This window comes from Lynx canadensis, chromosome D1 (genome assembly GCF_007474595.2).
Source record: "Lynx canadensis isolate LIC74 chromosome D1, mLynCan4.pri.v2, whole genome shotgun sequence".
NCBI lineage: Eukaryota > Metazoa > Chordata > Mammalia > Carnivora > Felidae > Lynx > Lynx canadensis.
In genome coordinates, this window is record NC_044312.2 from 97,758,806 (window position 1) to 97,785,443 (window position 26,638).

The following is a 26,638-nucleotide window of genomic DNA, read 5'->3' on the forward strand; positions in this document are numbered from 1 at the left end:
AAGGAAAGAATAATGGGCTTGTCCAGGAAGACAAGAAGGGACATTTGAGACAGGTTGCCTTGCGTGTGTGTGTGTGCGCGCGCGTGTGTGTATGAGCAGATGCTTTTCATGCTTGTTTGTTAATTTCTATTAACTCTTTATTTTGAAATGTTCAAGCTCTGTAGAAAAGCTGTAAGAATAGTATAATAAACACCCACACACCCAGCATCTAATTCATCCATTGCTGACATTTTATAACAATTGCTTGAATCTGTCTCTCTGTATGCCTACAGGCACACGCACACACATGCACACACATTCTGTGTTGTTTTGTTTTGTTTTTCTGACCTGTTTGAGATACGGCTATAGACCTCAGGCTTTTGGGCCATGCATTCCCCATCTCTGCCACTCAACTCCGCCACTGCAGGGCGAAAGCTGCCGTAGACGGTACATAAATGAATGTGTCTGTGCACCAATAAAACTCTATTGATGAACACTGAATGTGCATGGCGTACAATTTCCCTGAAATTGGAATTTCATATAAATTTCCTATAAATGAAATGACATGAAAAAACTTTTTTCAATCATTGAAAAATGCGAAAACCATGCTTAGCTCACAACTGTATAGAAATGGGGCCGGGGGGCACCTGGGTGGCTCACTCGGTTAAGCACCTGATTCTTGAACCCAACTCAGATCTTCATCTCAGCTCAGGTCTTGATCTTGGGGTCGTGAGTTCAAGCGCAGCATGGAGCCTACTTAAACAAAACAAAACAAAACAAACAGGTAGGGGCTGCATTTGAACTACAATCAGTGGTTTGCCAACAGACCCCTGCCCTACATAACCACAATATAATTGTTACATTCAGGAAATTTAACCATGGATACAATACAACACTCTGTCAACTGCAATCCTTATTCAGATTTTCCCAATTGCCCTGGAGAAATGGCCTTTACAGTTTGTTCCCCCATCTAGGACCCACTCATGCATTTAATTGTCATGTCTCATTAGTGTCCTTTATTCTATAACAATTCCGCTGCGTTGTTTTTTTCTTTCAGGATATTGACACTTTTGAGAAGTTCTGGACAGTTGTCAGCAGAATGTTGCACAGTTTAGATGTGTCTGATTGTTTCCTCATGATAGATTCAGATTATAGATTTTTGGCGTGAAGGATGTTGTGTCTGTCTCCCTGTAGATAGCAGGAAGCTTGTGAGGTCAGTTTGTCTTATCTTTTACCCAGTGGTTTTAGCAACTGTTGATGATTCTTGCCTTTATCAGTTATTATTTTTTTTTATTTTTTTAATCTTTATTTATTTTGAGAGAGAGACAGAGTGTGAGCAGGGGAGGAGCTGAGGGGAGGGAGACACAGAATCCGAAGCAGGCTCCAGGCTCCGAGCCGTCAGCACAGAGCCCGATGCGGGGCTCGAACTCACGAACCGTGAGATCATGACCTGAGCCGAAGTCGGACGCTTAACCGACTGAGCCACCCAGGTGCCCCCGCCTTTATCAATTATTCTCCATGGTTTAAAATGATTTGCATCCTACATTCTTTATTTACTATGTGACATCCTTCTGCAAAAAGAAAAAAAAAAAGTATTCAACTTTCTCCTCCACCCCATCGCTTGTTTTGGTTATTTTTAGTACTGGTATGGACTCATGAATCCTTTTTTTTTTCCTTCAGTGTGTTCCAGTCCATTCCTGTCATTCATTTTGATGTTTCAATTGCCCTAGATTTGGCCAGCGGGAGCCCGTGCAGACGGGCTCCTTTTTCCTATTTTAGTACTTCCCTTACTTTCCAGTGCAAAAAGATGTTCTGGCCATCTCTCCTAAGAGCCCTAATTTGTTTTAGTGGAAATCGTGTTCAGAAATCAAGATCCCTGGGCACTAAGCGTGTGTGTGTTGCTACTGGGGTCTCCTTGCTTCTAGGCCTGAGCTAGGATTAGAGGAATGAGTTGCAGGGAGTCAGGGACTGAGGCAACACGGAATCGCCAGCCGCGGGCACAACATGTACAGAGGTCCAGGGGCACGGGTCATGTGGAGGGGAAAAGGTAACAGGTTAGAGCCGAAGTACAGAGCGTGCTCAGAAGGAAAAGTGGAAGATGATGCCAGAGAGAAGTTGCTTTGCTCATGTTCTGAGATGCTATGCATCTAAAACACTATCCATTCAATATCAGCTTTTCCAGGAATAAAAGTGTGCACCTCAGTCTTAAGATTCCTCTTACTATCAGAAGCATTAAATGGGCTTGCCTTGTATGACGTTTTATAGATGCTGGTCGTTTGGTTATCGAACCACAAAGCAAACCAAAGATTCCCGCCCCCCCCCCCCAAATATGTGATCTGCCGGTGAACCCGCTTTGGCTGGAACTGTCTGTAATTCTCAAGATCTATTATTTTGGAATAAAAGTAGAACATGGAACACTGCTCTGAATAATGCACTGAAGGGCCGCCCGTGTTATTCCAAGTGGCAAGATCTCATTTCTTCTTATGGATGAGTAATATCCCATCGTATATCCACACCACATCGTCTTGAGCCCCCTATCCGTCGATGGCCACTTGGGCTCCTTCCACGTCTTGGCTCTTGTAAATCATGCGGCAACTATCTCTTCACATCAGGTGTTTTCATTTCCTTCTGGTAAATGCCCAGGAGTGGGATTGCTGGACCGCGGGGTAGTTCTCTTGTTAAGTTTTTGACGACCCTCCAGGCTGTTTTTCCATGTTGGCTGCACCTCTGTCCATTCCCAAAGCAATGCGCGGGCTCCCTTTTCTCGACTTCCTGGCCGGTCCTTGTCACCTCCCGTCTTTTTGAGCACAGTCCTTCCAACAGGCGTGAGGGGATATCACGTTGTGGTTTTGATTTGCATGTCCCCGATGGCTGGTGAAGTCGAGTACCTTTTCCTGTACCTGTCGGTCAGGTGACATTTAATGTTCGTGGGGTCCCAATGTGACCTTAATTGCACTCTGATGTTGTTTAAAAAGGTTTAAGCAGAGAGCTAGAGGAAACATTTCTTACAGCTTTGAAACAGCTGTGAATCCAACACAGACTTGCAAATATCAAACGAACAGACCTATGCAAACATGCGTAACTCAAATGAGTGAAATCATTGTTATATGTGCGATGATGTTGTTTGTTGAACCGAAATTGCTGTTGCCAGGGTGATCGTGGTAATGACTATAAACACCCAGGTTCTTTGGCGTGTGGTATGTCTGTGCTTTCGTGGGCTCTGTGACACCTTTATTGTCTTTCTTCGTCTCTGCTTGAAATGCTGGGGAATCCTTCAGTGCGGTTTGATGCCTTGACGTTTCTTACTCTTTTCTTTACCAGAATGCATCCTGTGCTCATCAAGTTGGTGCCTGTCCTTTTCTCACTAGCTCATGGCCAATAGTAATGATCGCTGTTACCTGCTCGCCTGTTACGGTGTAGCAGGCTACCTCCAAATTCGGTGGCAGAGAACTGGGGTTGCACCCTTTTTGTGTCAAGCGCCAGACCGTAAATATTTTAGCCTTTGTGGACCTCACGGTGTTTGCCACAGCCACTCGGTTCTGTCACTGTAGCCGGAGAACAGTCAGAGGTGGGGGGTATGCTAGCAGAACTTGTCACGGACGCCAAAATTTGAATTCCAGACAACTTTCGCGTGATGAAATCTTCTTCTGATTTATTTTCAACCACTGAGAAGTGGACCGCTCTTAGCTCGTGGGCCATCCAAAACAGGTGGCGGACTGGACTTAGCCTGCAGGGCCAAAGTCTGCCGACCTGTGGCGTAGAACAGCCATCATTTGTCCTTGCTCAGGTATCCTGGCTGAACTACGGGGTCTCATTTATTCTGGCGTGTCTGCCGGTGGACCGTGGGCGGGCTGATTTAGTTGGGCGCGGCTGGTCCTCTCTGCCGCAAGCCACTGGGCCACATCGTCTCCTCAAGGGGAGCCAGGTCTGCTCCAGGCGTGTTGGTTCTGGGCCCAGACTGAAGGAGCAGGTGCTCTCTGGAGAAGCTCTCCTCCTGGTGAAGGCGGAGGTGGTCCCAGAGGCAAGCCCCACCCCCACCCCCACCCCCCCCTTTCGCAAGCACATTCCCGGTCTTTGCTTGGTGTGCGGTGACATCCCACCGGCCAAATGAGTCATACAGCTGAAGCCAAGGTCAAGGAGCGAAGAAGGACAGGCCACCTGTAAGAGAGAGCCTAGTGCGGAATCACATGGCCAAGGCCGATCGAGAAGGGCGGAACCGGGGCCAAGAATTCAGTCTACCACAGGTGCCCACCCAGTTACATGCACAGCAGTCTTTGGGCTGGAACTCTCATGGCGATTCCCGTATGTTGATTTTTTGAATGAAAACACTGAATTAAACACTCTTAGAACTTTTAGATCCTGAGAGCGTATCCAAAGACCCTTGTTTGAGAGAGATGCATTTCTAGTAAACCCCCTGATTTTAACAATAGGGAACGTAGGGTTTTTTGGTGTTTGAAAATTCCTTTAGGAGCAGTCTTGTCGGAGCCTGATTCAGCACCCTTAAGCCCCAGTGGGTCCTCAGCAAAAGTTGTGAGGGAGGGTCGGGTAGATAGCAATACCTCTGACAACCCCCGCAACAGGTGCTGTTCTTCGGGCACTAAAGGATTTGTGTGACCTCATTCTGTGCCCTCACAACCTTGCTGTCAGATAAATACGCTTCAGCCCCCTTTCTACAGATTGGGAAACTGGGGCTTCAAGGGCTAAATTTCTGGTCCAAGGCCATACAGCTAATCATGGGGCCAGGACTTCAAAACTGGATCTTCTTCTTCTTTTTTTATTTTTATTTTTTTACATTTTATTTATTTTTGAGAGAGAGAGAGAGACGGAGAGACTCAGAGCACTAGTGGGGGAGGGGCAGAGAGAGAGGGAGACACAGGATCGGAAGCAGGCTCCAGGCTCCAAGCCGTCGGCACAGAGCCCTGCGCGGGGCTCCAACCCACAAACCACGAGATCATGACCTGAGCCAGAGTAGGACGTTCGACCGACTGAGCCACCCAGGCGCCCCCCAGGGAGTACTTTACAAGCAGATGGTATAAGGTGGTTTTCTTTATCTTGTCTGATGGCTGCCCGTGAGCATTTGGCGGACTTCTTACAACCGCGTCATTGAGATATGAGCACATACCGTGCAGCTCGCCCACCCAAAGTGTGTCATTTAATGGTCTTTAGTAATTAACCACTGTTTGCCTCCACTACCGCCAAGAGTTGTGCAACACTCTCATCGCCTCATAGAAGAAACTCTATCTTTAACTGTTACCCCATCTCCTCCTCTCCCACCCCCCCCCCCTTCCAGCCCTCACTAGTTTACTCTGTCTCTACGGATGTCCCTCTGTCTCTACAGATGTCCCTATTCTGGACCTTCGCATGAACGTGGTCTTTTGTGACTGGCTTCTTGCGCATAGCGTCATGTTTTCAGGGTGCCTCCGGGTTGGGGCAGATTATCACTGCGTAGCATGATCCTTCCTTTCACTGGCCTTTTTCGCCCCCGTTGCGCGGATAGGCCACATTTTGTTCATCCGCTGCCCTGTCGATGGACAGTTGGGTCGTTTCCATCGTTGGGCTATTATGAATGATGCTACCCTAAACATGGGTGCACAAGTCTCTGTGTAGACCTACGTTTTCGTGTCCCTTGGGTAATACGTAGGAATGGGACTGCTGGGTCACACGGTAACCCTATGTTTAATCCTTTGAGGATCTGCCGGACCACTTTCCGGAGCAGCGGGACCATTTTACATTCCCACCGGCAGGGTGCGAGGGCTGATTTCTCCACATCCTTGCCCACACTTGCTGTTAGCTGACTTTTTGACTCCAGCCATCCTCATGGGGGTGAAATGCTCTCTCATGGCAGAGCTTTGGTTTGTTCTCTGCTTTTTTTCTTCCTACCTCTCGTTCATGTCTCTGGTTATTGGGGGGCGAGCCGCCCACGACGGCCGTGCTGGTTGTGCTGTGGACGACCCGGTGGGTGCTTTTCACATCAGCTTCCCTCTGCCACGTTAACCTGGAAGATCCTTCACATCTGTGGTGTATTTAAAGTTTGTTTCTATTGAATCTCTCCGGCTCAGACCCATTCTAATGTGCATTTTTGCTGCCTCCAGGTTGAGCAGATTCTGGGGGGGGGGGAGGGGGGGCTCTCTCCCACTCTTGCCCCAGAGCCCCTCAACTTAAGGCATAACTAACAGGATTCAGGCCAGCCTCCCGAGGCTGTCAGTCCTTGCCCGAGGGCTCAACCCACTGGTTTTGCCGATAGCCAGATATTACCAAGAAGAGTGAGGCCAAGTGTGTTCAGGGGGTAGTTGGTCCTGAGGCTGGTAACAGGGCCGGGGGGGACTTTTACAGGCCGAGCAGAAGGACTTGGGTGGGGACGAGCTTTCTGGGTTGGTTACGGGGCTCCGGACTCAGACATTTTTCCTTGAGGGTCGTGCATCTTTGGGCTGGAGCTTGGCTTGTTGTCTCCGAGCGCTGGTTTTCTTATGCATAAAATGGGGATGCACGGTCTATCGGAACATGACCTTCTGCGTTGTGAGCCTTGATGCCCGTTGCGTGCAGGTGCACAGCAGGCAAAGAGCAGTTCACAGCTCTCTTTATTATCTCCAGTAGCGCCTCGGGGTTCGTGGGGGCGGTGAGTGGAACGATAGTATGTAAAACCTGGATGTGGAATTCGAGATTGTATGTACACATGCCCCATTTACCACATCTCCGGGGCCTTTTCTGAAATTTGATAAAAGAGAGTTTTAGAACAAGAAACGGAAGCACTAATGCTACTATCAGTTAAAAGGGGATGGGGGCAGGTTAGATCCTGGTTCTTGACCAGCCTGACTTAGGGAGTTGTACTCATGTATACCAATATTCACGGAATGCTGTGCACATTTTAAGGAATCTCCCCTTCCCCTTGCCAAAGTCCATCCGTAGGCACCAGGTTTGGAAGCCGGGGCCTGAATAATCTCAGAGGCCTCCTTGCAGCCGAAGTACTCAGGTCAAGTTCGGGTTCAGTCTGGCCTCTTTTTCGCTCTGCCACTTCAGTTTGCTAGACTGGGAAGTGGCTGGAGAAGAGAGCCGACGCTGTCTGCCTCCTGGGGTTCGGGGAGGAGCATCTGAGATGGGCAGAGTGCCTTGTCAACTGTGAATAGCTTCATAAATCATTTTTGTAACCACTTTGCTCTAAGGAGGTGCGGGGCTGAAAATCAGAATGTTTTATGGATTCCATGGGTTCCTGGAAAGTTGCAAGCAAATCAGGTTTTTGAAAATCTAATCTGGGCAGCAGCCGGTGATGACACCACTCAGAGGAGCCCAGCAGTGAACCCTTGACTTCGGCAGACCTTCTGCCACCAAGCAGAATGCTCCCCTCTAGTAAAATGCAGATCTTCACTGGGCAAATCTGCTCAAACCAGCAGCAACACTGGAAATTCAGAGGGAGCCCCCAGGACATTCCTGGCGGATTCTGATGAGGTCATTAGAGGGCATGAGGTCCATCTCGGTGCGTAAGAGGCGGGCTGTTGTTTGTTTGAACGAACTCCGGCTTCCCCACACATTTCCTTTGTGGCCACAGGCAAATCGCCTGTGAAACGGAACCTCGGTTCCCCAGTCTGCAAAATGGGGGTGATGATCGTAGTAGCTACTTCACAGAGTTGTGAGAACCCATGAAAAGGTGGGGCAGGGGTCCTTTGCACAGTGAAATTGCTTTCTGAATGACAGCCCGTGGCGTTGCGTTGCTGATGTCTTTGTTAATCGTTACCATAGTCAGAAATCGCACTCTGATCCATATCGACCATGCTTGCCCCAGGGGGCCCAAACTCTGGTTTTGTATTATTTTCTGAGGATCTGTCCACATAGAATCATACAGGCTGAGTTTTAGACGTAATTTTATTTATTTATCTATTTATTTTATTTATTTATTTTTTATTTATTTATTTATTTATTTTTAATTTTTTTTCAACGTTTATTTATTTTGGGGACAGAGAAAGACAGAGCATGAACGGGGGAGGGGCAGAGAGAGAGGGAGACACAGAATCGGAAGCAGGTTCCAGGCTCTGAGCCATCAGCCCAGAGCCCGACGCGGGGCTCGAACTCACGGACCGCGAGATCGTGACCTGGCTGAAGTCGGACGCTTAACCGACTGCGCCACCCAGGCGCCCCTATTTTATTTATTTTTGAGAGAGAGAGAGAGAGACAGAGAGACAGAGAGTGTGAACGGGGGAGGGGCAGAGAGAGAGGGAGACACAGAATCCGAAGCAGGCTCCAGGCTCTGAGCCGTCAGCACAGAGCCCGACGCGGGGCTCGAACTCACGGACCGTGAGATCATGACCTGAGCTGAAGTTGGACGCTTAACCAAGACGCCCCTAGGCAGAATTTTAGAAGCCGTTTAGGCCAGACTTCCACTCTGGGGAAAATCCTTTCTTTAGTCTTCCTAGTGGTGGGTCATCCATCTTCTCAAATACTTCTGGTAACAAGAGGTTCACCACCTCACGAGGGCGCTCGTTCTGTTGCAGGACTGTCCTGCCTGCATATTCCTTGTGCCCCGTTCAGACTTGTGCCCCTCTAAGTTGTCCTGGCCCTGCTCCCTCCAAGTGGTGGTCTTTCCCACGTTTGATGATCTCTCTTTCTCTGGCTTCTTCTTTTCCAGGCTAAGGAACCCTCTCACCATGCGGGTCACCCTTCTCTGGTCAGGTCTAGGCTACCAAGGTCCTTCTCATATCACAGTGTTCAGAGCCCGGGTGGTTCCAGGAAGTGCTGGGTTCAGAAGGGCCAAGGAGTTGACCTTGTGGGATAAGGCGAGGGAGGACACTGGGGGACCAGCCTCCTCGGGGGTTGGTCCTGAGCATCTGGCCCTGGCTGGCCATTCCTGGACCATCTCAGTGTCGGCCTGCTCTCTCCTGAGGGTGGCCTGGGCTGCTCAGTGACATGTGACACGGTCCACAAATGCTGTGTGATCCTTCCCGCTCCTGCTCCTTCCACCTAGGACACCCTTACCTTCCTCTTCTCCAAGACCTCAGCTTAGATTCGCCATTTCCCAAGAAGGGCCTCAACTGACTCCCACATCCCGACTCCAGCTCTGAGTTCTCTTTCCACAGATTTCCCCGCCACAGTGCCAACCACCGGGTATCACAGTGGCCTCCTTTCTGTATCTCCCTGGACTGTGAGTTTTGTGAGAGCAAGGACATCGTCTCCCGGGATCACCGTTTTCTCCCCCAGAGCCTGACATTGTAGCTACTCACTCAGTGATATTTGTTAAATGAATGAATGAATGCTTGGTTGGAGAAAACCCTGACTGGTGGCAGAGAGAATGCTGGAAACATCCCTCAGCAAACCTCCAGATCTGAAGCCAGCCTGAGGGGGCCTCCGGCAGTCCCCTCATCCCTCATAGCTCCCTCCGGGGGCCTCTCTGCCCAATTGAAGGCAGATCACAACAACTCCACGTTAACCCAAAGACCTCTGCCGGCCGAGAAGTAATGGTAACTAACAGTTGGGCTCTTCATTCGGAGACCGGAGACTGTGATGACAGTCACGACCAAAATGCTAATAGCGACCCTTTACTGAGTACCTCCCACATCAGTCATTACAGTAGTGCTGCAGGGTTGGGTTGTACCCCATTTTACAGATGTGGAAACTGAGGCAAAGCCAGTAGAGTTGCCTGCCCAAGACCACTCACTTGTAAATGATGAAGCTGAGATTCTAGCTGATCCCTCTGGCTCCAGGGCTCTCACGGCCCACTGGTGCCCCCGTTACTGGTTGCAAGGGCCTTGAGATGCTTTTCTTTTTCCCCCAGGAGGGAGAGGAGAGTCAGAAAATGATAACGTAGGGGGATGAGTACTATGATCACGGGCAGGGTTCTAAGAAATTCCAGGGGGAGGTCCCTGAGGACCAGGGCACCATCTGGGGAGACTCTGGGGGGCGGGGCAGGGAGGGGGAAGCCTGACCTGCGCCTTTTCTCTTTTCATCTATCTGAGGATTTGAAACCACAAAGACAGTCCAGTCTCATAGAGAAATAAAGCAAAAGCCTCATCCTGCTTTCCTCTTTCGTTTCCTCTAGAGGTAACCAGAGCTGAGAGCTTGAAATGTATTTCCCAGACTTTCCGTGCACACGCAAACACACGCGCGTGGTGTGCGCTAGGTAACGTGGGGGCAGTTGTGGTCAGGTGGGGGGAGGGGGGACGTGTGCCGATCTCCGTGGTGCAAATGCTCCCACCGTGGCCGCTTTCGAGGTACCAACATGAAGTCGCTGAACCAGGAGGTGGAAAGAGACGCAGTAGATGTCCGTTTCCCTCAAGAACCCAGGTTATGGTGAAACATAAAAATGATTAGGAAGTGGCAAGCCTTGAATATTTATTACCTTTGAAATAATATTTATTGAAGTGTACATTTCTATCGCTTAATTTCTTAATTTTTTTTTTTTAACGTTTATTTATTTTTGAGACAGAGAGAGACAGAGCATGAACGGGGGAGGGGCAGAGAGAGAGGGAGACACAGAATCGGAAGCAGGCTCCAGGCTCTGAGCCATCAGCCCAGAGCCCGACGCGGGGCTCGAACTCACGGACCGCAAGATCGTGACCTGAGCTGAAGTCGGACGCTCAACCGACTGAGCCACCCAGGCGCCCCTCTATCGCTTAATTTCTAATAATGGCTGTGGTTCACGACTGGTTCGTGAAATTCTGGAAAGTGTAACTGTCAGCTCTCGTCAGTCGGTACAAGCCAGCTCTGACACAGCACTCATTTCCTTTTTACTAAAATACTGACATTATATACTTTTTTTTTCTTTAATTCACTTTTTACTTAAAAGGCCCTTCATCCAGGGGCGCCTGGGTAGCTCAGTCGGTTGAGCGTCCGACTTTGGCCCAGGTCATGATCTCACGGTTCGTGAGTTTGAGCCCCGCATCGGGCTCTGTGCTGACAGCTCGGAGCCTGGGCCCTGCTTCGGATTCTGTGTCTCCCTCTCTCTCTGCCCCAGCCCCTGCTCGTGCTCTATCTCTCTCTCTCTCAAAAATAAATAAACATAAAAAAATTTTTTTTTTTTTAAAGGCTCTTCATCCAATCATTCATTCATTCAACGAATATTCTGCTACGTGCCATGTGCGGTGTTAGCATGTGGGGCCAGGCCACCATTAGGAACGAGATAGCCACGGGCTTTGTCTCCATTAGCTTGTGGTCTAGCGAGGGACAGAGTTCATAGCCATGCTGACAAATAAACGCCGTCGATAACAAAACCTCACCCTGCAATCAGGTCTTTAAAAGGAAGTGACAGGTGAGGTCATAGAATTAGTGCTGTGAGGGACAGGCCTGTGGAGGTCAGGAAGTGGCAGGGGAGAACCTACTTTAGGTTCAGGTCAGGAAAAGCTTCTTCTGAGGAGGTGACAGAAACTGAGACCCAAAGGATAAGAAGGGGCCAGTCGTGCAAAAATCAGTGGGAAAAAGGTACGAAAGAGTATGTTCCTTGGGTGCCATATCTGTAAACTTCACAAACATGCAAAACGGCTCTGTGCGTTGTTTCTAGAAAACTCCTTGTGTAGTGAAAATGGCAAGGCTCCCTACGCACTTCGGGACGGCGGTTAACCTTGGAGGGTGAATGAGTTGGAGGCAGAGACAGTCTTCAGCTACATCAGGTGTTTTCTCGAAGTGAACCAAGTGGGGACAGATGCGGCTGGCGGTCACTTATGTTGTCTCCAGCCGACGGGCACGCGGTTTTCAGCTGTGTTCCTCCTTATAATTTCCGAATGCTTGAAAAATTTCATGAGTATTAATTTTTTAAGAGTAGGCGGTGAACCCTACCAGTGTCAAGGCTCACTGTGGCTGTAGCTCGTGAAGGGAAGAGGGAGGTCCATGCTGGGGAGGTAGGCGGGGACCAGGTTATACGGGTCTCGAAGACCGTGGCCTCGAGTGCAAATCTTAATGTAAGTGTTAATGTGTGATACCCGCTGAGTGACGTGATGGGATTTACATCCACAAAGATTGCAGTGGCTGCTCTGAGGAGAAGTAGTGGAGAGTCGAGTCAAGGACGGCATCAGGGAGGTTAGTTAGGATCTCCTGTAGCTGTCTGGAAGAGAGCTCACGTCTCCCACCAGCATGGCCATGGGACGCCATGGAGTCAGAGGGGCGGTCTTGACATCTGCTGCCAGGATTTGCTGAGGGATTGGATGGGGGGGCATTGAGAGAGCAAGAGGTGAAAGGTGACTTTCTTTGTCCTTTTTTTTTTTTTAAACACCCTTTTCAAGGTCTAATTCACACACCAGACAGTGTACCATTCACTGCTTTTTGGTGGGTATCGCTTTCTTTTTGAAACCCGCGTGGATGGTGGTTTCAAACACAGCAAAACCTCGGATGGCAAGTAACTTGTTCTGCGAGTATTCCTCAAGATCGGCAAATGTTCCTAATTCGTTTTAACTTGATAAACAGATGATGTCTGGCGATACAAGTCATATGTGACACGGAACGTCCCCTGATCACAACTGAGCCAGTGTTCCTGAAATTTCGCTTTGATGTACGAGTGCTTTGGCTTACGAGCGTGTTTCTGGAACGAATTATGCTTGCGAACCAAGATTTAGTTGCTGTGATGACGAAAATAGGGGAGGAACGGGTTTGGGGGTGGGGCCTGGGGGGAGGGTACCTTGGGGGAGGTAAATTTGAGGTGCCTAGGAGATAGGAGATATCCAAGGAAGGGAAGTCACATGGGAAGTCAGGTATTCACACCTGGGTCTTGAGATAAAAATTGTGTGTAGTGAACAAATGAGAGTCTAGAGATAGATGTGAGTCCAGAGTGAGAGTGTAGGTGAACAAGGTGTGTGCGGAAGGGGCCGGGGGACTTCTAGTCAGATGCACTGAGAATTCACACTTTGACCAGCCTGACCCTTTTTTCCCCAAACACTACAATGAGAGTCTAAGAAAAACAAACAAAGATGAACCCCTCCCCAAGACTAAAGCTCCAAAACGAATGAAGCAATGTTAAAAAGACAGCCTCTGAATAACAAATGACTTCACACCAAAATAAAAATTATAGAGTATTCTGGAAATGAATTTAAAATAACCGTTTAGGGACGCCTGGGTGGCTCAGTCGGTGGAGCGTCCAACTTCAGCTCAGGTCATGATCTCACGGTTCGTGAGTGTGAACCCCACATCGGGCTCTGTACTGACAGCTCAGAGCCCGGATCCAGCGTCAGATTCTGTGTCTCCCTCGCTCTCTGCCCCTCTCCCACTCACACTCTCTCTCTCTCAATCTCTCAAAAATAAGTAAACATTAAAAAAGATTAAAAAAGAAAGAATAAAATAACCATTTAGGATTTGTATCAGGAATAGGCTTGACTCTGAGTAACTGAGATTCAAAATAACAGCAGCTCAAGCAAAATAGGAGTTACATTTTTCTACTATGAATACATTGAATACATTTTAGGGCCGATGCGGTGGCTCTGCCTCAGTAAGTCCCCAGGGAACCAAGCTTGATCCCAGCTCATCACTATCTCAGTGTTTGGATTATCCTCATAGTCTGGTGAGTTGGTGGCTAGAACTCCAGCCATTACGTCTGCATTCCAGGCAGTAGGATGGTGGAAAGGCACGTATCAGCTGTTTTTTGAAGTTTTCAAGAAGCTGACACATGACACTTCCAACTACATCCTATTGGCCAGAACTTAATTAATGGAGAAGCCAAGAAACGTATTCTGTTATTACACGTAGCCAAGTGCCCAGTTAGAATCCAGGGGTTCTGTTACTGCGGACGAAGGAGGCAACAGATAATGAGGGATAACAAGCAGTCTCAGCCTTCGGATCCCTGAGGAAATGAAGGATAACACCCACTAAAAAGAACAAAACAGTGGATTTTTGTTTGTGTGTTTGAATTTCAAACCTCTGCTCTTCGAAAGATATCATTAAGAGGATGAATAAACAAGCCTTCGATTAGGAGAAAACATTTGTAGGTCGTATGTCTGATGGTGGACTTGATCCAAAGTATATTTTCAAAAAACCCTCAAAACTCAATAATAAGGAAAAAACAACCAATTTCAAAAATGGGCAAAGATTCAAATAGACCCTTCACCGGAGAAGATATGCAGCTGACAAGTAAGTGCACAAAAAGATGTTCAACATCATTAGTCATCAGAGAAATAAAATTAAAACCACAAGGAGATACTGCTTCATACCTGTTAGAATGGCTGAAATAAAAAAGACTGTTCATGCCAAGTATTGGCAAGCATTGGGCCAGCTGGTGGGTCCATAGGCTGGTGTATGGAAATATAAAATGTTGCAGCCACTTTGGAAAACAGGTCAGCAATTTCTTAAAAGTTAAACGTATACTTTCCACGTGACCCAGCCATTCCACTGCTAGGTATCTGCCCACAAGAAATGTGCGTGTCTACAGAGAGATTTGTAACTGGATTCTCATAGCAGATTTATTTGTAATAGCTGAAAACTAGACACAACCCAAATGTCCATCAGTAAGTAGATACAAAGGCAAATTGTGGCACATCCAAACAATGAAATACGACTTACCAGTACAAAGGCGTGAACTCGGATGCGCCCATCAATATGGACAAATCTCAGAATTGTGCTGAGCGAAAGAAGCTAGACATGGCTGCTATTTGACTTCATTTGTGTAAAATCCTAGAGAACACAGAGTAATTTTTAGCGACAAGAAGGAGCTTGCTGGTTGCCTGTGGACTGGGGATGGGAGGTATGGAAGGGGGCAGGAGGGGAGGTTCTGGAGCACAGAGACACTTAGGGGTGATGGATATGTTTGTTTTCTTGATTGTGGCAGTGGGTGTATACATTTGTCAAAATGTATCAAATGGGTACATTATATGTCCATTATACTTCAATAAAACTGTTAGGAAAGGAGAAAAGGAATGTGACATTATGAAACAGAGGTGGAATGACCAAAAGGTGGCTACGAAGATGCTGGGAATGAAAAGTACTCATGGCATTAAAAGTTCTCATTTAGAAAGGAAGACAAAAAAGAAAGGAAGAAGCTTCATATGTGGATAAATTCTCAACTAGACACAGTCAAAGAGAGAATTAGTGAATTGGAAGAGAGTTCTAAGGAATAGTCCCAGAGCACTGCCAAAAAGAGAGAGAGAGAGAAACAGAGAAAGGTAGTTAAAAGACATGAGGAATACTCCTAAATATGTTTCCTAGAAATCCTACCCGAAGAAACTGGAGACAGTGACTCAGAAGCTGTATTCGTGAACGTAAGAGTTTTTCAAAATTTTCGAGAATTGAAGAAGTAGGTTTTCATCAAGTAATTAGCTCCTCAAGTAATGAGAATTCTAAGAAAATAAATCTCCACTTCAAAACCACAGAGGGAGACTGCAGAAAATCAAAAATGAAGGGCAAGTCTCACATTTTACCATAGATGGCCGATCCACAAAGGAACAACAATACGTTGCTGAACAGCCTAGGGGCAGCCTTTTGGGCGATCTTCCAGGTGCCGAAAGAAAATAAAACAACCTGCTTAGAATTCCATACCCAGCTGAACTCTGATTCAAACGCGATGAGGAAATAGGACATTTTCCAGGAGAAAAGAGCCCGGCCCAACCCTGAGTCTGTTGAGGATTTAGAGGCTGGCAAGAGGAGGAGCCCTCTCACATCACAGGTGCTCAGTCATCCGGTGCTGGCCTCTGTGCCTCACAGAAGCTAGAAGAGAGAAGGGGGGCTGGATCCAACTTTCATGGTGGCCGTGCGTGGCTACTGGAAATGCTGCTCGTTGGCCCTGTTGCTGGGTCTGTTATCAGCACAGGAGAGGAAGATGGGATTCCTGGCCCTAGCTAGGGTTTCATCCTACAGCAGTGGGGGCATTGTAGCAGGAGGGCAAGAGGAGGGGAGGGGAGGTAGCAGATGGGCCAGGCCCCTGACCCTGGCGTGGGGAGGAGCCCAGGGACACGAGAGCCTCTGCAGGGTGGCCCCTTCTAGACTCTCTCTCTGTCTTCCAGATTGTGGACAAGAATAACCGCTACAAGTCCATAGATGGGTCAGACGAGACTAAAGCCAACTGGATGAGGTGAGTGCTGCTCTCTGCTGCTGATTTCCCGGGAGCCTTGCCCAAACTCTGGAGAGGAAGCCAAAGGAGTGTGCTGGGCCTCTGCGGTCCCCAGCGGTGGAGGCCCCTGAAGGCCCTGGGACTGCCGTTTGCAGGGTTTGGGATGTGTCTAGTTCTGAGGGACCCTCTTGCTTCCCCGGCCTTCCATCGGGGGGCTCTGGAAGAGGCCGGTGGGTTACAAGGACCCCTAGAGGCTTCACATTTGTCCCTGTGTCTGGAGTACCCAGGGCCCCCAGCTCCGGGCAGCATTCCCACCAAGGAGGGGCCCCCCTCCACCCAGGATCCCTCTCAGAGGGCAGACTCCTGACATAGGGGTGCAGGGCTCATCCCACTACAGCTGCCAACAGTTGTTTAAATGGCCTCCGTGGGAAAGGAGGCTCCCAGCACAGTCTCAGCTCAGTTTTGGATGGCCCTTGCTGCCCAGGCGTGAGTACTTTCAAGAGTGGTTTTACAGCGGTCTGGTGTTGGGGACAGAAGTTTGTGCCAGAAGGATCCTTAATGGCCAGAGAGAGCAGGAGACTGGCCCAGGGTCACCCAGGGGCGGCTGCACCAAGCCTCTGGAACCGAGGACCCAGCTCACGGCTCTCCTTTTGGTTCCGTGCCGTTGGCCTGTGCGGTGTGCCGGGGCCCGGCCCAGAGGGGTCTGCGGGCCATGTGAGGGGTCAGACTGGTGTTGGTGCCTTGACCAGAAATGGTGACAGGATCTGGGTTGGGAGGGAAGGGAGGTCTCGGATGGCCACACGTGGGGACACAGTGGATCGGGCCTCTGTCGGCGTTTGCGCAGTTGTGTGACCCGTGGCGGCTGGGGGGTGCAAGAGAGGTTGTGTTTGGAGGGAGGGCAGTCAGAGACCTCCTGAGAGGGAGTTTGCCATATTTAAACTCTGACACCTTCGAAGCAAACAGGGAGAGAAGGTGGTTTGCTCTGGGGAGTCTATGATGAGGTCTGCTGTCCCCTTCCCTGGAGCCTTACCGCCCCGCCCACCTGTGCTCCCTACCCGGGAGCCATCGATGGCAGATGCAGGGAGGATGGCGAGAGGGGCTGCGGTTTACCCTCTTTGGAGCACAGTAGGATTTGTTCTCTTATTGTCGGAGGAGCTATTCTCATTGCCACTTAACAGGTGCAGAAGCAGAGGTGCCCCGGGGACAGGTGACCCCTGTGTCACAGTATAGGGATGCACGCTCCCTCCCTCCAGCCCCCTTTCATGTAATCGGGTCAGCCACTGCCCTGAAAGTGCTCCAAGAAGGCCCTGGACACCCTCCTAACTCCTTCTCCCCGACCACTGGGCACCGGTCAGCTCGGCACTTGCATAGGAGACCCCGTAACTGGGCGCCCTCGATGGATTTGCCCTCCCAGTCCTCCCAGGACTCACACCTTCCACCGTGGAGATTGGTTTTTACCTAATAAAGTTGTTGAATGAAGAAGGCACAGACAATATGGTGCGAGGGCCCAGATCAAAGAGGAGGGGGCCTTGGAGATGGGCCTTCAGAGGGGCCACGTTTTCATTTGAGGGCACTGTGACCAGAGACACGGAAGTGGGGACCAGACCCCTGGCCTGGGCTCCTATTCCCTATTGCTGCGTCTGGCTCTAGACAAGCAAAGGAGAGGGTGTCTGGGCGCAGTCTAGTGTCAGGCCTTTCTGCACCGCTGCTTTCGAGACTCTAGAAGCTTTGCCGACGGGCTGGTTCTGTTCCCCGCCCCCCCCCCCCCCCGCCCTGATCTTTCAGCCTGGGGGCAAGGCTTTCCCACAAGCCCCAAAGAAAGACACCATCTGAACTAACTGAGCGATCATCTGATGCCCCTGAGATTCTGACTTAATTGGGCTGGGGAGGAGCCCACAGTTATCGGTCTTTTTTAAAGCTCTCCATGGGGATTCTGATGTGCCGCTAGGGTGGAGAACCACTACCCTGTACTGATCTTCATGCTACAGTGGTAAACTGAGGCCCGGGGCAGGGGGAGATCTTACTCAAGATCACGAGGACGCTGGCAGAACCAGGACTTGAATCCGCCCCTGGACTTCTGGGCCGGTGTTCTTTCTGCTCGCGCACGGGGCCCAGCCAAAGCATGGCCTCCTGGACTCCGTGTGGGGTGGGTTCAGCTACTGCTCTCTTGCCGGCATGGGGTCTGTCCGATTCCCATTCTGTCCCAGCTGCCGGCCCTGTTGCAATGCACGATGGTGCCAGGGTAGCCACAGGTGGTGCCCCCGCCCATCTCATCTAAGACTCCAGGTGTAGGTTGAGGTTGGGTACGTGGTTTGTTGCCGTGGAGATGTCCCTCTGGTGGTGGTTGGAGGGGAAAGCCGGTTCATCCCGGGAACCTGCCTTCCCCCTTAGGGTATAGCTTCCTTCCGCTGTATAGCTCATTCCGCTTTGCAGACGCTTTCACTTGTACTGTTACAAGCTAGGGGCTCGTGGATGATTGAATGGAGTTGGTTAGTGTTTTGAAACACTTAAGTGGTGGGCCGGGAAGAGAACGGGCGTCAACGTAATGAGGGTTGACTTGGTGGCCTCCCTACGCCAGGTGCTCTACATCCGTGTCATCGGTGGTCTGGAACCGGGGGCTGTTTTGCTTGGGGGCACTTTGGGGTTGTCACATCAAGCCAGGGAGGCTGATAAACATCCTAATTAGCCAGGATGTCCGTCCCACCCACCCACAAAGAATTTTCTAGCCCCAACTGCCAATAGTGGTGAGACTGAAAAACCCCCATGACTTCCTCCTGGCTGCCCTGGGAGGTGGCGCTAGAATCACGAGCCTCATTGTCTAGACGGGGAAGGGGGTGGGCACCAGAGGCTCAGCCCCTAGTTCCAGGTCTGTCTGAGTGCAAGGCCCGGACCACGGTCCCTGTCTTGGCCGGGTAACAAAGCCCCGACCTTCCTTTCGCCTGAGCTGTGGCGTTCTGGGTAGGTGACGCGGAGAGGTAAAGGCTGAAGGATCTCTGTGCCCCTAGCCTCCTGCTGTGGTTTTGGGGGCAGCTGGAGGAGTGAACGGGGCTCCAGGTTCCCCTCCGTGTGTCGGGTTCCTCTCTTGGGTTGCTCTTGCTCAAGCGGCCCCTGGCTCCTCTGTGCACGTGGAAGCCAAGGTCACTCCTGGTCTCCATCAAAGGGGAACTTGTCTCCCGGTGGCTGCTCACGGGCCGCTCGCGTCCTACCCACGAGCTGCCCAAAGGTCACCGCAGCTCACCCCGAAACGAGCTGACCCCAGCTGGAGGGGAGCCTACACCCACATCCGGCGGAAGGCGGGGACGGGGCCTGGGGAGGACTTGGAGGCCGGGGAAGGAGACAAAGAGAGCCGCAGGGCAGAAAACGCTTTCTGTGACCACACCCTAATCGCTGGCATCGCCCGGCGAGGAGATTGAAACATCCCCCTGTTTCAGTACTCTTCCTGCGAGCCATCTGTAGCGACCTTGGCCCGGTCCGAACCCCAGTAAGGACCCTTTCTCCCTCTTCGGGGCCTTAACGCTCTTCGTCACTCTGCTTTCCCCTGTCTGGTGACAGCCCCGAAGGTGGGGTGGTTGTCCCTCCTGACCCGGCTGGGGAGACAGGCCGGGAGGGGCTGAGCCAAGCGCCCCGGCTGCCGGGGCCAGCCAGGGCCACCCAGGGCCACGGCAGGGCCCGACACCGGGCCGTCCGGCGCGGGCCGCGTTTCCACCCACTCCGCCGCACCTCTGCTGCCCGCCTGCCCTCTGAGGAGTAGTGGAAGGGGCCTCTCGCTAGGAGGAGGGTGTGGTGGTGGTGAGCAGGCCAGGGTGCCCGGGTGCCTCCTGGCTCCCCAGCTGGGGGCCGGCAGTTAGGAAGGAGGAGGACCGCCCGCGCTGACGGTCATTTACCCAATTGTGCTTTGTGGGATATTCAACCCAAGGAATGTGGCGCCCCTGACTGAGCGCAAGAGGAAGCCCAAGTTCTCCAAGGAGGAGCTGGACATTCTGGTCACGGAGGTGACCCACCACGAAGCGGTTCTCTTTGGGAGGGAGACCATGCGGCTGTCCCATGCCGACAGGGACAAGATTTGGGAAGGCATAGCTCGGAAAATCACCTCCGTCAGCCAGGTGCCCCGCTCCGTCAAGGACATTAAGCACAGATGGGATGACATGAAACGGAGGACCAAGGACAAGCTGGCCTTCATGCAGCAGTCTCTGTCGGGCCCTGGGGCCGGGGGCCGGGCCCCCGCCATCGTGCTCACTGCCCACGAGAGGGCCATCGAGTCAGCGCTGCTCACGGCCCGTTCTGGGCACAGCTTCCCCAGGGCGGAACTGGACGGCACCGACAGCCCCTCGACCAGCTGTGAGTACCACCTGCCTCCCTCCCCGGGCTCCCGCTGCCCAGCCTCCCCCTCCCCTGCCGTCCCCCCCTTCCCTGGCCTTCTCCTGTCTCTGTCCCTCTCCGTCTCGTCCAGTCTTCCCATGCACCCTTCCCTCCTTCCCCCGCTCTGTCTTCTCCACCCCTTTCCGTTCATTCATTCTAGAATATTTCCTGAACTCTGTGCCAGGAGCTGTGCTAGGAGCTGGGAAGACAGCGTTGTATATAAATCCTACACGGGCCCCGCTCTGGGGTTGTCCCTAGACTCGTGGGAATCAACAAGCTTTAAGTCATTGTACAAGGACAGTTGTAATGAAGGGATGAAGGGCGAATGCCGGAAGTCCTGAGAGCGGGGCTGACGACCCGGGCCACCTGCGCGGTGTCCCTGGGGCCCTGCGCGTGCAAGGGCACCGTGCGGGGGGTTCATGCTCTGCTGTTGGCCTCCTGAAATTCACACTGGGTTTTGAACACGGTGCCCTGTATTCAAGTGTTGCATCTGGCCGTGCCAGTTACGTGGCAGCCCTGCCTGAGAGCAAGGGGGCCGGGGAGCTGGCTGTCCTCGGGGGCCGGGGAGGGCCTCCCAGGAGTGACAGTTGCACTGACTTGCCAAGGGTGAGTAAGAGTTAACCAGGCCTCGGCATGGGGCGCCGGGAGGGGAGCGGGGAGCCTCCAGGCTGAGAACTGCATGTACGAGGCCCCCGCATCAGGAAGGCGCTTGGCACGTTCCAGGACAGAGAGGAACCAGGGAAGCCCAGTGTAGCAGGCGTGGGGGAGGGGGTGCGGGAGGAAGCCAGCCAAGTCTTCAGGGCCCAGGCCACGGAGGGGGTGGGGGGGAAGATGAGTTCCTGCTCTCTCTCTTCCTAACCTCTTCATTTCTGTGTTCTTTTCTGTGCTTCTGCGCCCACTCCTCTCTGCCCTCTGCCTCTTTCTCCCCCCCCCTCTAAGGCTCTCTCTCAGATCTCTCCGTCTCACCAGGTTCCCTCCCTGTCCTTACCGCCCCCGTGCCCTTCTCCACCCCTCTTCTGCTTTATTCACCTCTGCTTCCCGTGACCCAGGATGGACTTGGATGCAGGGGCCTGACTGTGGAATCTCCTGGCCCAGCAGGCTGTAGCTGGGGCTGTGGTTCCATCTGGGACTCCCCCAAATGGGGAGCGGTCGAGACCCTTCTGTGGTGGGACTGCACCCCCTTCTCCCCACACATCCCCCCACCTTCGGCCCACGGTCCCAATGGGAGTCTGGCCTACAATAGACGGAGCAAGGCAGGAGGACCGCAAGTCAGCGGCTGGCCAGCCCGGGGAAGGTGGTTCACAAGGACCCCGTGTTCCCTCCCGCGGCCCTCTGCTGTTGGGATGGGGATCGCACTAATTTCCTGTTTGGCTGGGGCTCCTGACAGGTGGCCCCTCAGAGTCCGTTCTTCAGGACTGGGAAAGGAACGGAGGCCGTCTACTCTGACTCCCTTGCTATGTAGATGAGGCAGATAAGTTCCAGAAACAGAGGTGCCCCCCCCCCCCAGCTAGATTCAGAACGAGGACTCGAGCCCAGGTCGGCCAGCTCCCTACGAATTGGCGTTGTGCTAAGATTCAGGGTGATTCCACCCACTTAGGAGAAAAAGACGGGGGCCTGGCAGCCGGGGCCGTCCGTTCCCTAAATCCTGCCCTGCTCTCTCTTCCATCTCCCCAAGAAGGTAATGAGGTTACCAAATGTGACCTGGGCTGGGCAGGGGGCCCGGGACCCCTCCACCGCAGACTTGGCCAGGCCCCCCTTTCCCGGCCGGTCGACCAGCTGTTACAGCACGAGGCCAGGGGCTCTGTGGAAGGAGGCCCTGGAAGGGGGGTCGGGGGGAAGCACCATCGCCTCGGCCCCGCTCACTCCTTCCAGCCCTGCCACGCCAGAACGGGTGTCCTGGGATCCCCGGGGGGCTGGCAGCTATCCCACCAAGTGCGGTTATGAATCACTGGGCTCTTCTCGTGCCAGCCCAAAGGGAGGCCCTGGGACCCTGGGGAGGCATGCATGTGTGCGGCTGGGGACGAGATGAGTCAGTCTTCTCGGTCACCTCCCCTGGGGGGTGGTTCTGAATTTAGCCCCTCTGGTGCAGGCAGGGAACCTGCATACTTTTTATTCCTGCCGTGGGAATCAGCTCATAACCTTGCTCACAAGAGAGCCAAGGTCTGGGTGTTGCAGGGGCCCGGCCCCTCCCTGTGACTGGCCGTCTGTGTGGTGGTGCCTTGCAAGCCTTCAGACGCTCCCGGGTGAGAGCCTTGCTTCTTCCCTGGGCGGCCCGCCTTGGGGGTCTCGGGGGACATCAGGACCCGCTGCAGAGGTGGCTCTCCTGCTCTGCGCCCTCCAGCCGCGTCACTCCTTTCCTGTCCCTTGCCTCCCGACTCCAGACTGCCCCGGGGCCTGTCCCCCTCCCCGTGACTTAAAACTGCAGATTCTAGCAAGGCCACGAGGTGGCCCAAGCGAGTCAGACAGAACTCCGAGTGCCTTTTGGCGGGTGTCACTCTTCCGGCTTTGCCAAGCTCCTTCGTGTCCGTTCTCTTGTTTAATTTTCTTGACAACCCTGTTAGGCGGGCAAGCGGCTGGGTAGATCAAGACAGAGCGGTTGTGATCTTTGCTCTGCAGAAACCGAGTCACAGAGGGACGAAGTGAGCGAGCGGGTTGACTTGCTGTCACTGGGACTGGTGTCTCCAAGTCCCCCGACCTGGGTCCTCCCGCAAGCGTGTTGCTGTTCCCGTGAAAGGAAGGGGGCCGGGGCAGTGCTCACCCTTGTCCCCCGGGGTGCCGGGCCCGCACACCTTCAGGGATTTGGGGAGCAGGTGTTTGTGGGTCGGTTCAGGGGAGCAGGCAGGTGCTGAATTAGGCTCGGGGGTGGCCGGGCAGGGGGATTATAGGGCGACTTGGGGGGGGGGGATGGGCCAAAGCCCAGAGCCGCCCCCTTTCTCTCTGTTGTAATCATTTGCCCTTCTTTGTTTCTATCCCGCAAGATGATGAAGATGAGGAGGCCCCGGGGCCCTCGAGGCAGCCTCTGCGGGTGCCCCGGCAGCGGTCACCAGAGGAAGAGGCCCACCTGGCCAGGCCTACCCTGCTCCGCTCATCGTCCTCTTCAGACCAGTCCGAGATGGTGGGCCCCAAGCCAGAGGCCCTATCCCGGCCCTCACCGCAGGCCCAGGCCGCCTGCAGGACCCCTCGGCCGCACCCCAGCCCGCCCGGCACGGGCCTTGACTGGCAGCTCCTCCATGCCTACGTCCGGCAGACCGAGGTCCTCCAGCAGTTCTGCCAGGAGCTGGTGACCGTGCACCGGGACATGGCGAACAGCATGCGTTCCATCGGCCAGACCGTGGCGGAGCTGACCGGCCGCGTCGGTCAGGTGTGCCAGACGCTGACGGAGATCCGAGACGGGGTCCAGGCATCTCAGCGGGGGCCAGACGGGGTAGCCCCCGCGGGCTCTACCCCTCGGGTCGAGGCCCCCCCGGCAGAGCCCCCGCAGGCTCCCCCGGCGCCAGCCCCCGCACGGACTACCAGGTCTCGGAAGAGAAAGCACAACTTCTGACCCGGCCGGTCTCCAGTAGGAGGAAGAGAGACGGGGGTGGGGGGACGGGTGCCTGGCCTTGCGACGGGAGCCAGTCTCCCGTGTCCGGGACCAATGACCCTTGTAGGATGCTGGGGAGGCGGCCACCTCCTCCCCGAGTGCAGGCCAGCTGCCCTGGGCTCCAACAGAGTGTGTACTGAGCCCCGCTCCCTCGTCTTCGGCAGATGCTGAAGATGCAGGGAAAGCGACCTGCCCGATGCTTGCTTGCCCTGGGGCGTCAGCCTCCTCTTGGTCCGCACCCACGGCGGCCGGGGAGCCTTGCGGGGAAGAGGGGAGCAAGAGGGGGGAGCGCCTGAATGGACTCCTGCTTGCCGACCGCAGGGCTGCCACGGCTGCCTCCCACGCCCTGATTCCGCTGCTTCCGAAGGGGGCGAGGCTTGAGGACGGGCAGGGGGAGCTCAGCCCTTCCGGGAGGGGTGCGTGCTCCCCTTCCCCAGGGCTCTGAGTGCGGCGGGTGGTGCCCCTGCCTTGGCCTTCCGCTTGCCCTTGCGGTGCGTGTGCTCAGCTGCTGTGCTTGCCTTTTGTGGAAGGGGATGGCGTCGGAGGAAGGCGAAGAAGACTCCCCGGAGTTCTTAGAGAGAGCACCTTATGCTTTCCCTGCATTTGCAGGTGTGTGGTCTCAGTGGGTTCTCAGGACAGCCGGAGAGGCAGCCAAGCCGGGTATCGTTGTCACCGTTATTACTGCCATCACCTGCATTTCCTAGATGATCAGTGACACGACAGTTAGTTGGCGGGGCGGGGTGGGGGGGGGGGCGCCAGGACTGGAAGCCAGGTCTGCGGATTGGTCCAGCTCCCCTGCCAGAGGCCAGATCGGGAGTCGGGAGGGGTACCGCGCCTCGCCTGCCCACGCCTCGGCTCTCCTGGGTGCCGGTGGGAGGCAACGGCAGCCTCCGGGCGGTGAATCCACCCACCCGGCTCTGGCACTAAGGCTAACGGCCGGGGCGGGCTGGGGAGAGGCAGGGCCCAAGCCTCAGCACCCACAAGGTGACTCCTCTTCTGGCGTCTATAAGAACCCAGCAAGGCTCCCGTGCCACCCAAGTTCCAGCATGCCTCGCCTCCGCTTGCTTGGGCTGCAAATGCATTAGCTACACATATCTCTAGCTTCACGTTTCATTTCGGAGTGTGTGGGGGGAGAGCCGGGTTCCTCGAGTCCCGGAGGGAAGTGGGGGAGGCAGTCACAAGCTTAGCTCTGACCCAGGTTGTAGCTCGGCTCTGTGTCCTCTTTGCTCCCTGGCCTGAGGCTGACCCTAGCAGAAGCTCCCCTCCCCCGGCCGGCCCTCCATCTATCTCCCCCACGCCTGTCCCCTAGAGCCCGAGTGGGGGCTGGGAGGACTGCCGTACCCAGTGTCTGCTGTGGCTGTACCTGGAGTGCTGCTTCTGAACCCAGACCGAGCTTGGTCCCAGGGAGAGAGCTCGGAGGGCAAACCGCTAGGTCCCCGTGTCCTCAGCCTCCATCGCCCCACTCTGTGGTCCTCTGGGGGTTCCTGCCACCCCAAGCGGAACAGTCCCCAGTCCGACAGCCCAGTGGCTTGATTATTGCCTGGCATTCCCCTGCCCTCCCAATGCTGGAATCAAAGATTGCCTTCCCAAGTATTTTTGTTAAGACGGCAATAAAAAGAAATTGATCTCACACTTGGAACACACCCAGTCTCCAGGATCTTTCTTTGGTGTATATTCTCTTTCTTCGCTTCCTGTGAAAACCTCAAGGCCCCCAGAGCAGGGGTTAGATGATGGAGGGAAAGCATGCTGGCCACAGGGGCTCGAGTGCCCCTGCCATTTCCGGGATTCCGGAAGCACTCAGATGCCCCGTACTCGGCACCAGGCTAGCCCTGTAAGGAAAAGAAAGGAACCCGTGAGCTGAGCGAGATGAACAGCCACGTCTGAGACCACTGAGCTGTATTTTCTTAAAGTCTTTGCACAGTGAGAGTGAGATGTTGCTAAGTGAATTTTTACCTTTTGTTCCCTAGAAGAAGTTAGGGGTCCTGCGGGGGGAAAAAATCACTATTTCCGGCAGGAGGCTCCAGATGGTCAGGGGCTATCCATTCGCCAGTGAACTTCAGGGACCACACTCTGAGGCGTGACCTTTTTCTTGGACACCTCCCCACAGATCCTAGTATCCGTCTGTCACAGGCAAGACCCTGCCCACAGAGATCTGAGGCTTTCAAAGTAACCAGAGTGGCTCCTCTGGGTCCCTTTGGGAGTCTCCTTAGAAGACAAGGGCCTCCTAACCTGTGAGTTGCCCTGGCTTACTGCCAGTCACACAGAGAGCTTCTCCCAAGCAGGAAACCCCCACGTCCTGACCAGGGATCTGTCCCCTCTCTGGAAAGTTCCAGCCTGCCTTTGACCTCTTGGAATCCAGGTCCTCCTCTTCTGTTCTCGGCCGAAAAGGATGACCATGGAAATCAAAATTACTCGATTTCCACAAGAGGCAAAGATCCTGTGAAACCAGGCCCAGGATCTTCTCCAGCAAGGCGTAGGTACTGACTGGCCTTTCCCTCTGGTCCTGGGGAGGGAAGAGATCAAGTTGGAAGCAAAGGGGACAGAGAGACGAAGAGCCTATGAACTTCAGATGGAATTTCATTAGAGTCTTTTTCTAGGCTTCAGTGGGGGACTGTGGGTCTAGCACATCAAAACAGGAAGGGGAAACTGAGGCCAGTGGACGGAAGGCAACGGGCAGCCAATTTCAGCTTGAGATGGGGAAGTCCCGCCTAAGAATCCGAGGCCTCCAGCCGCACTCAAGGCTGGCTGCGTGACGTTCTGTCAGCGTTTGG

The 26,638-nt window shown here is 53.4% G+C and overlaps 1 protein-coding gene across 3 annotated transcripts in view; it reads left to right on the forward strand.

Moving 5' to 3' along the window:
* The window catches only part of PRDM11 (PR/SET domain 11), a 48,209-nt gene that overhangs the window by 8,971 nt on the left and 12,600 nt on the right, over positions 1-26,638 (forward strand). For 2 of the 3 annotated variants that reach the window (XM_030331664.1, XM_030331667.1), the window contains exon 5: positions 15,879-15,946. In XM_030331664.1, the coding sequence (XP_030187524.1) occupies positions 15,879-15,946 (68 nt within the window). Of the gene's footprint in view, positions 1-15,878; positions 15,947-19,841; positions 20,264-23,262; positions 25,742-26,638 lie in introns of those variants that run through there. The other variant, XM_036064302.1, reaches the window with a different exon arrangement.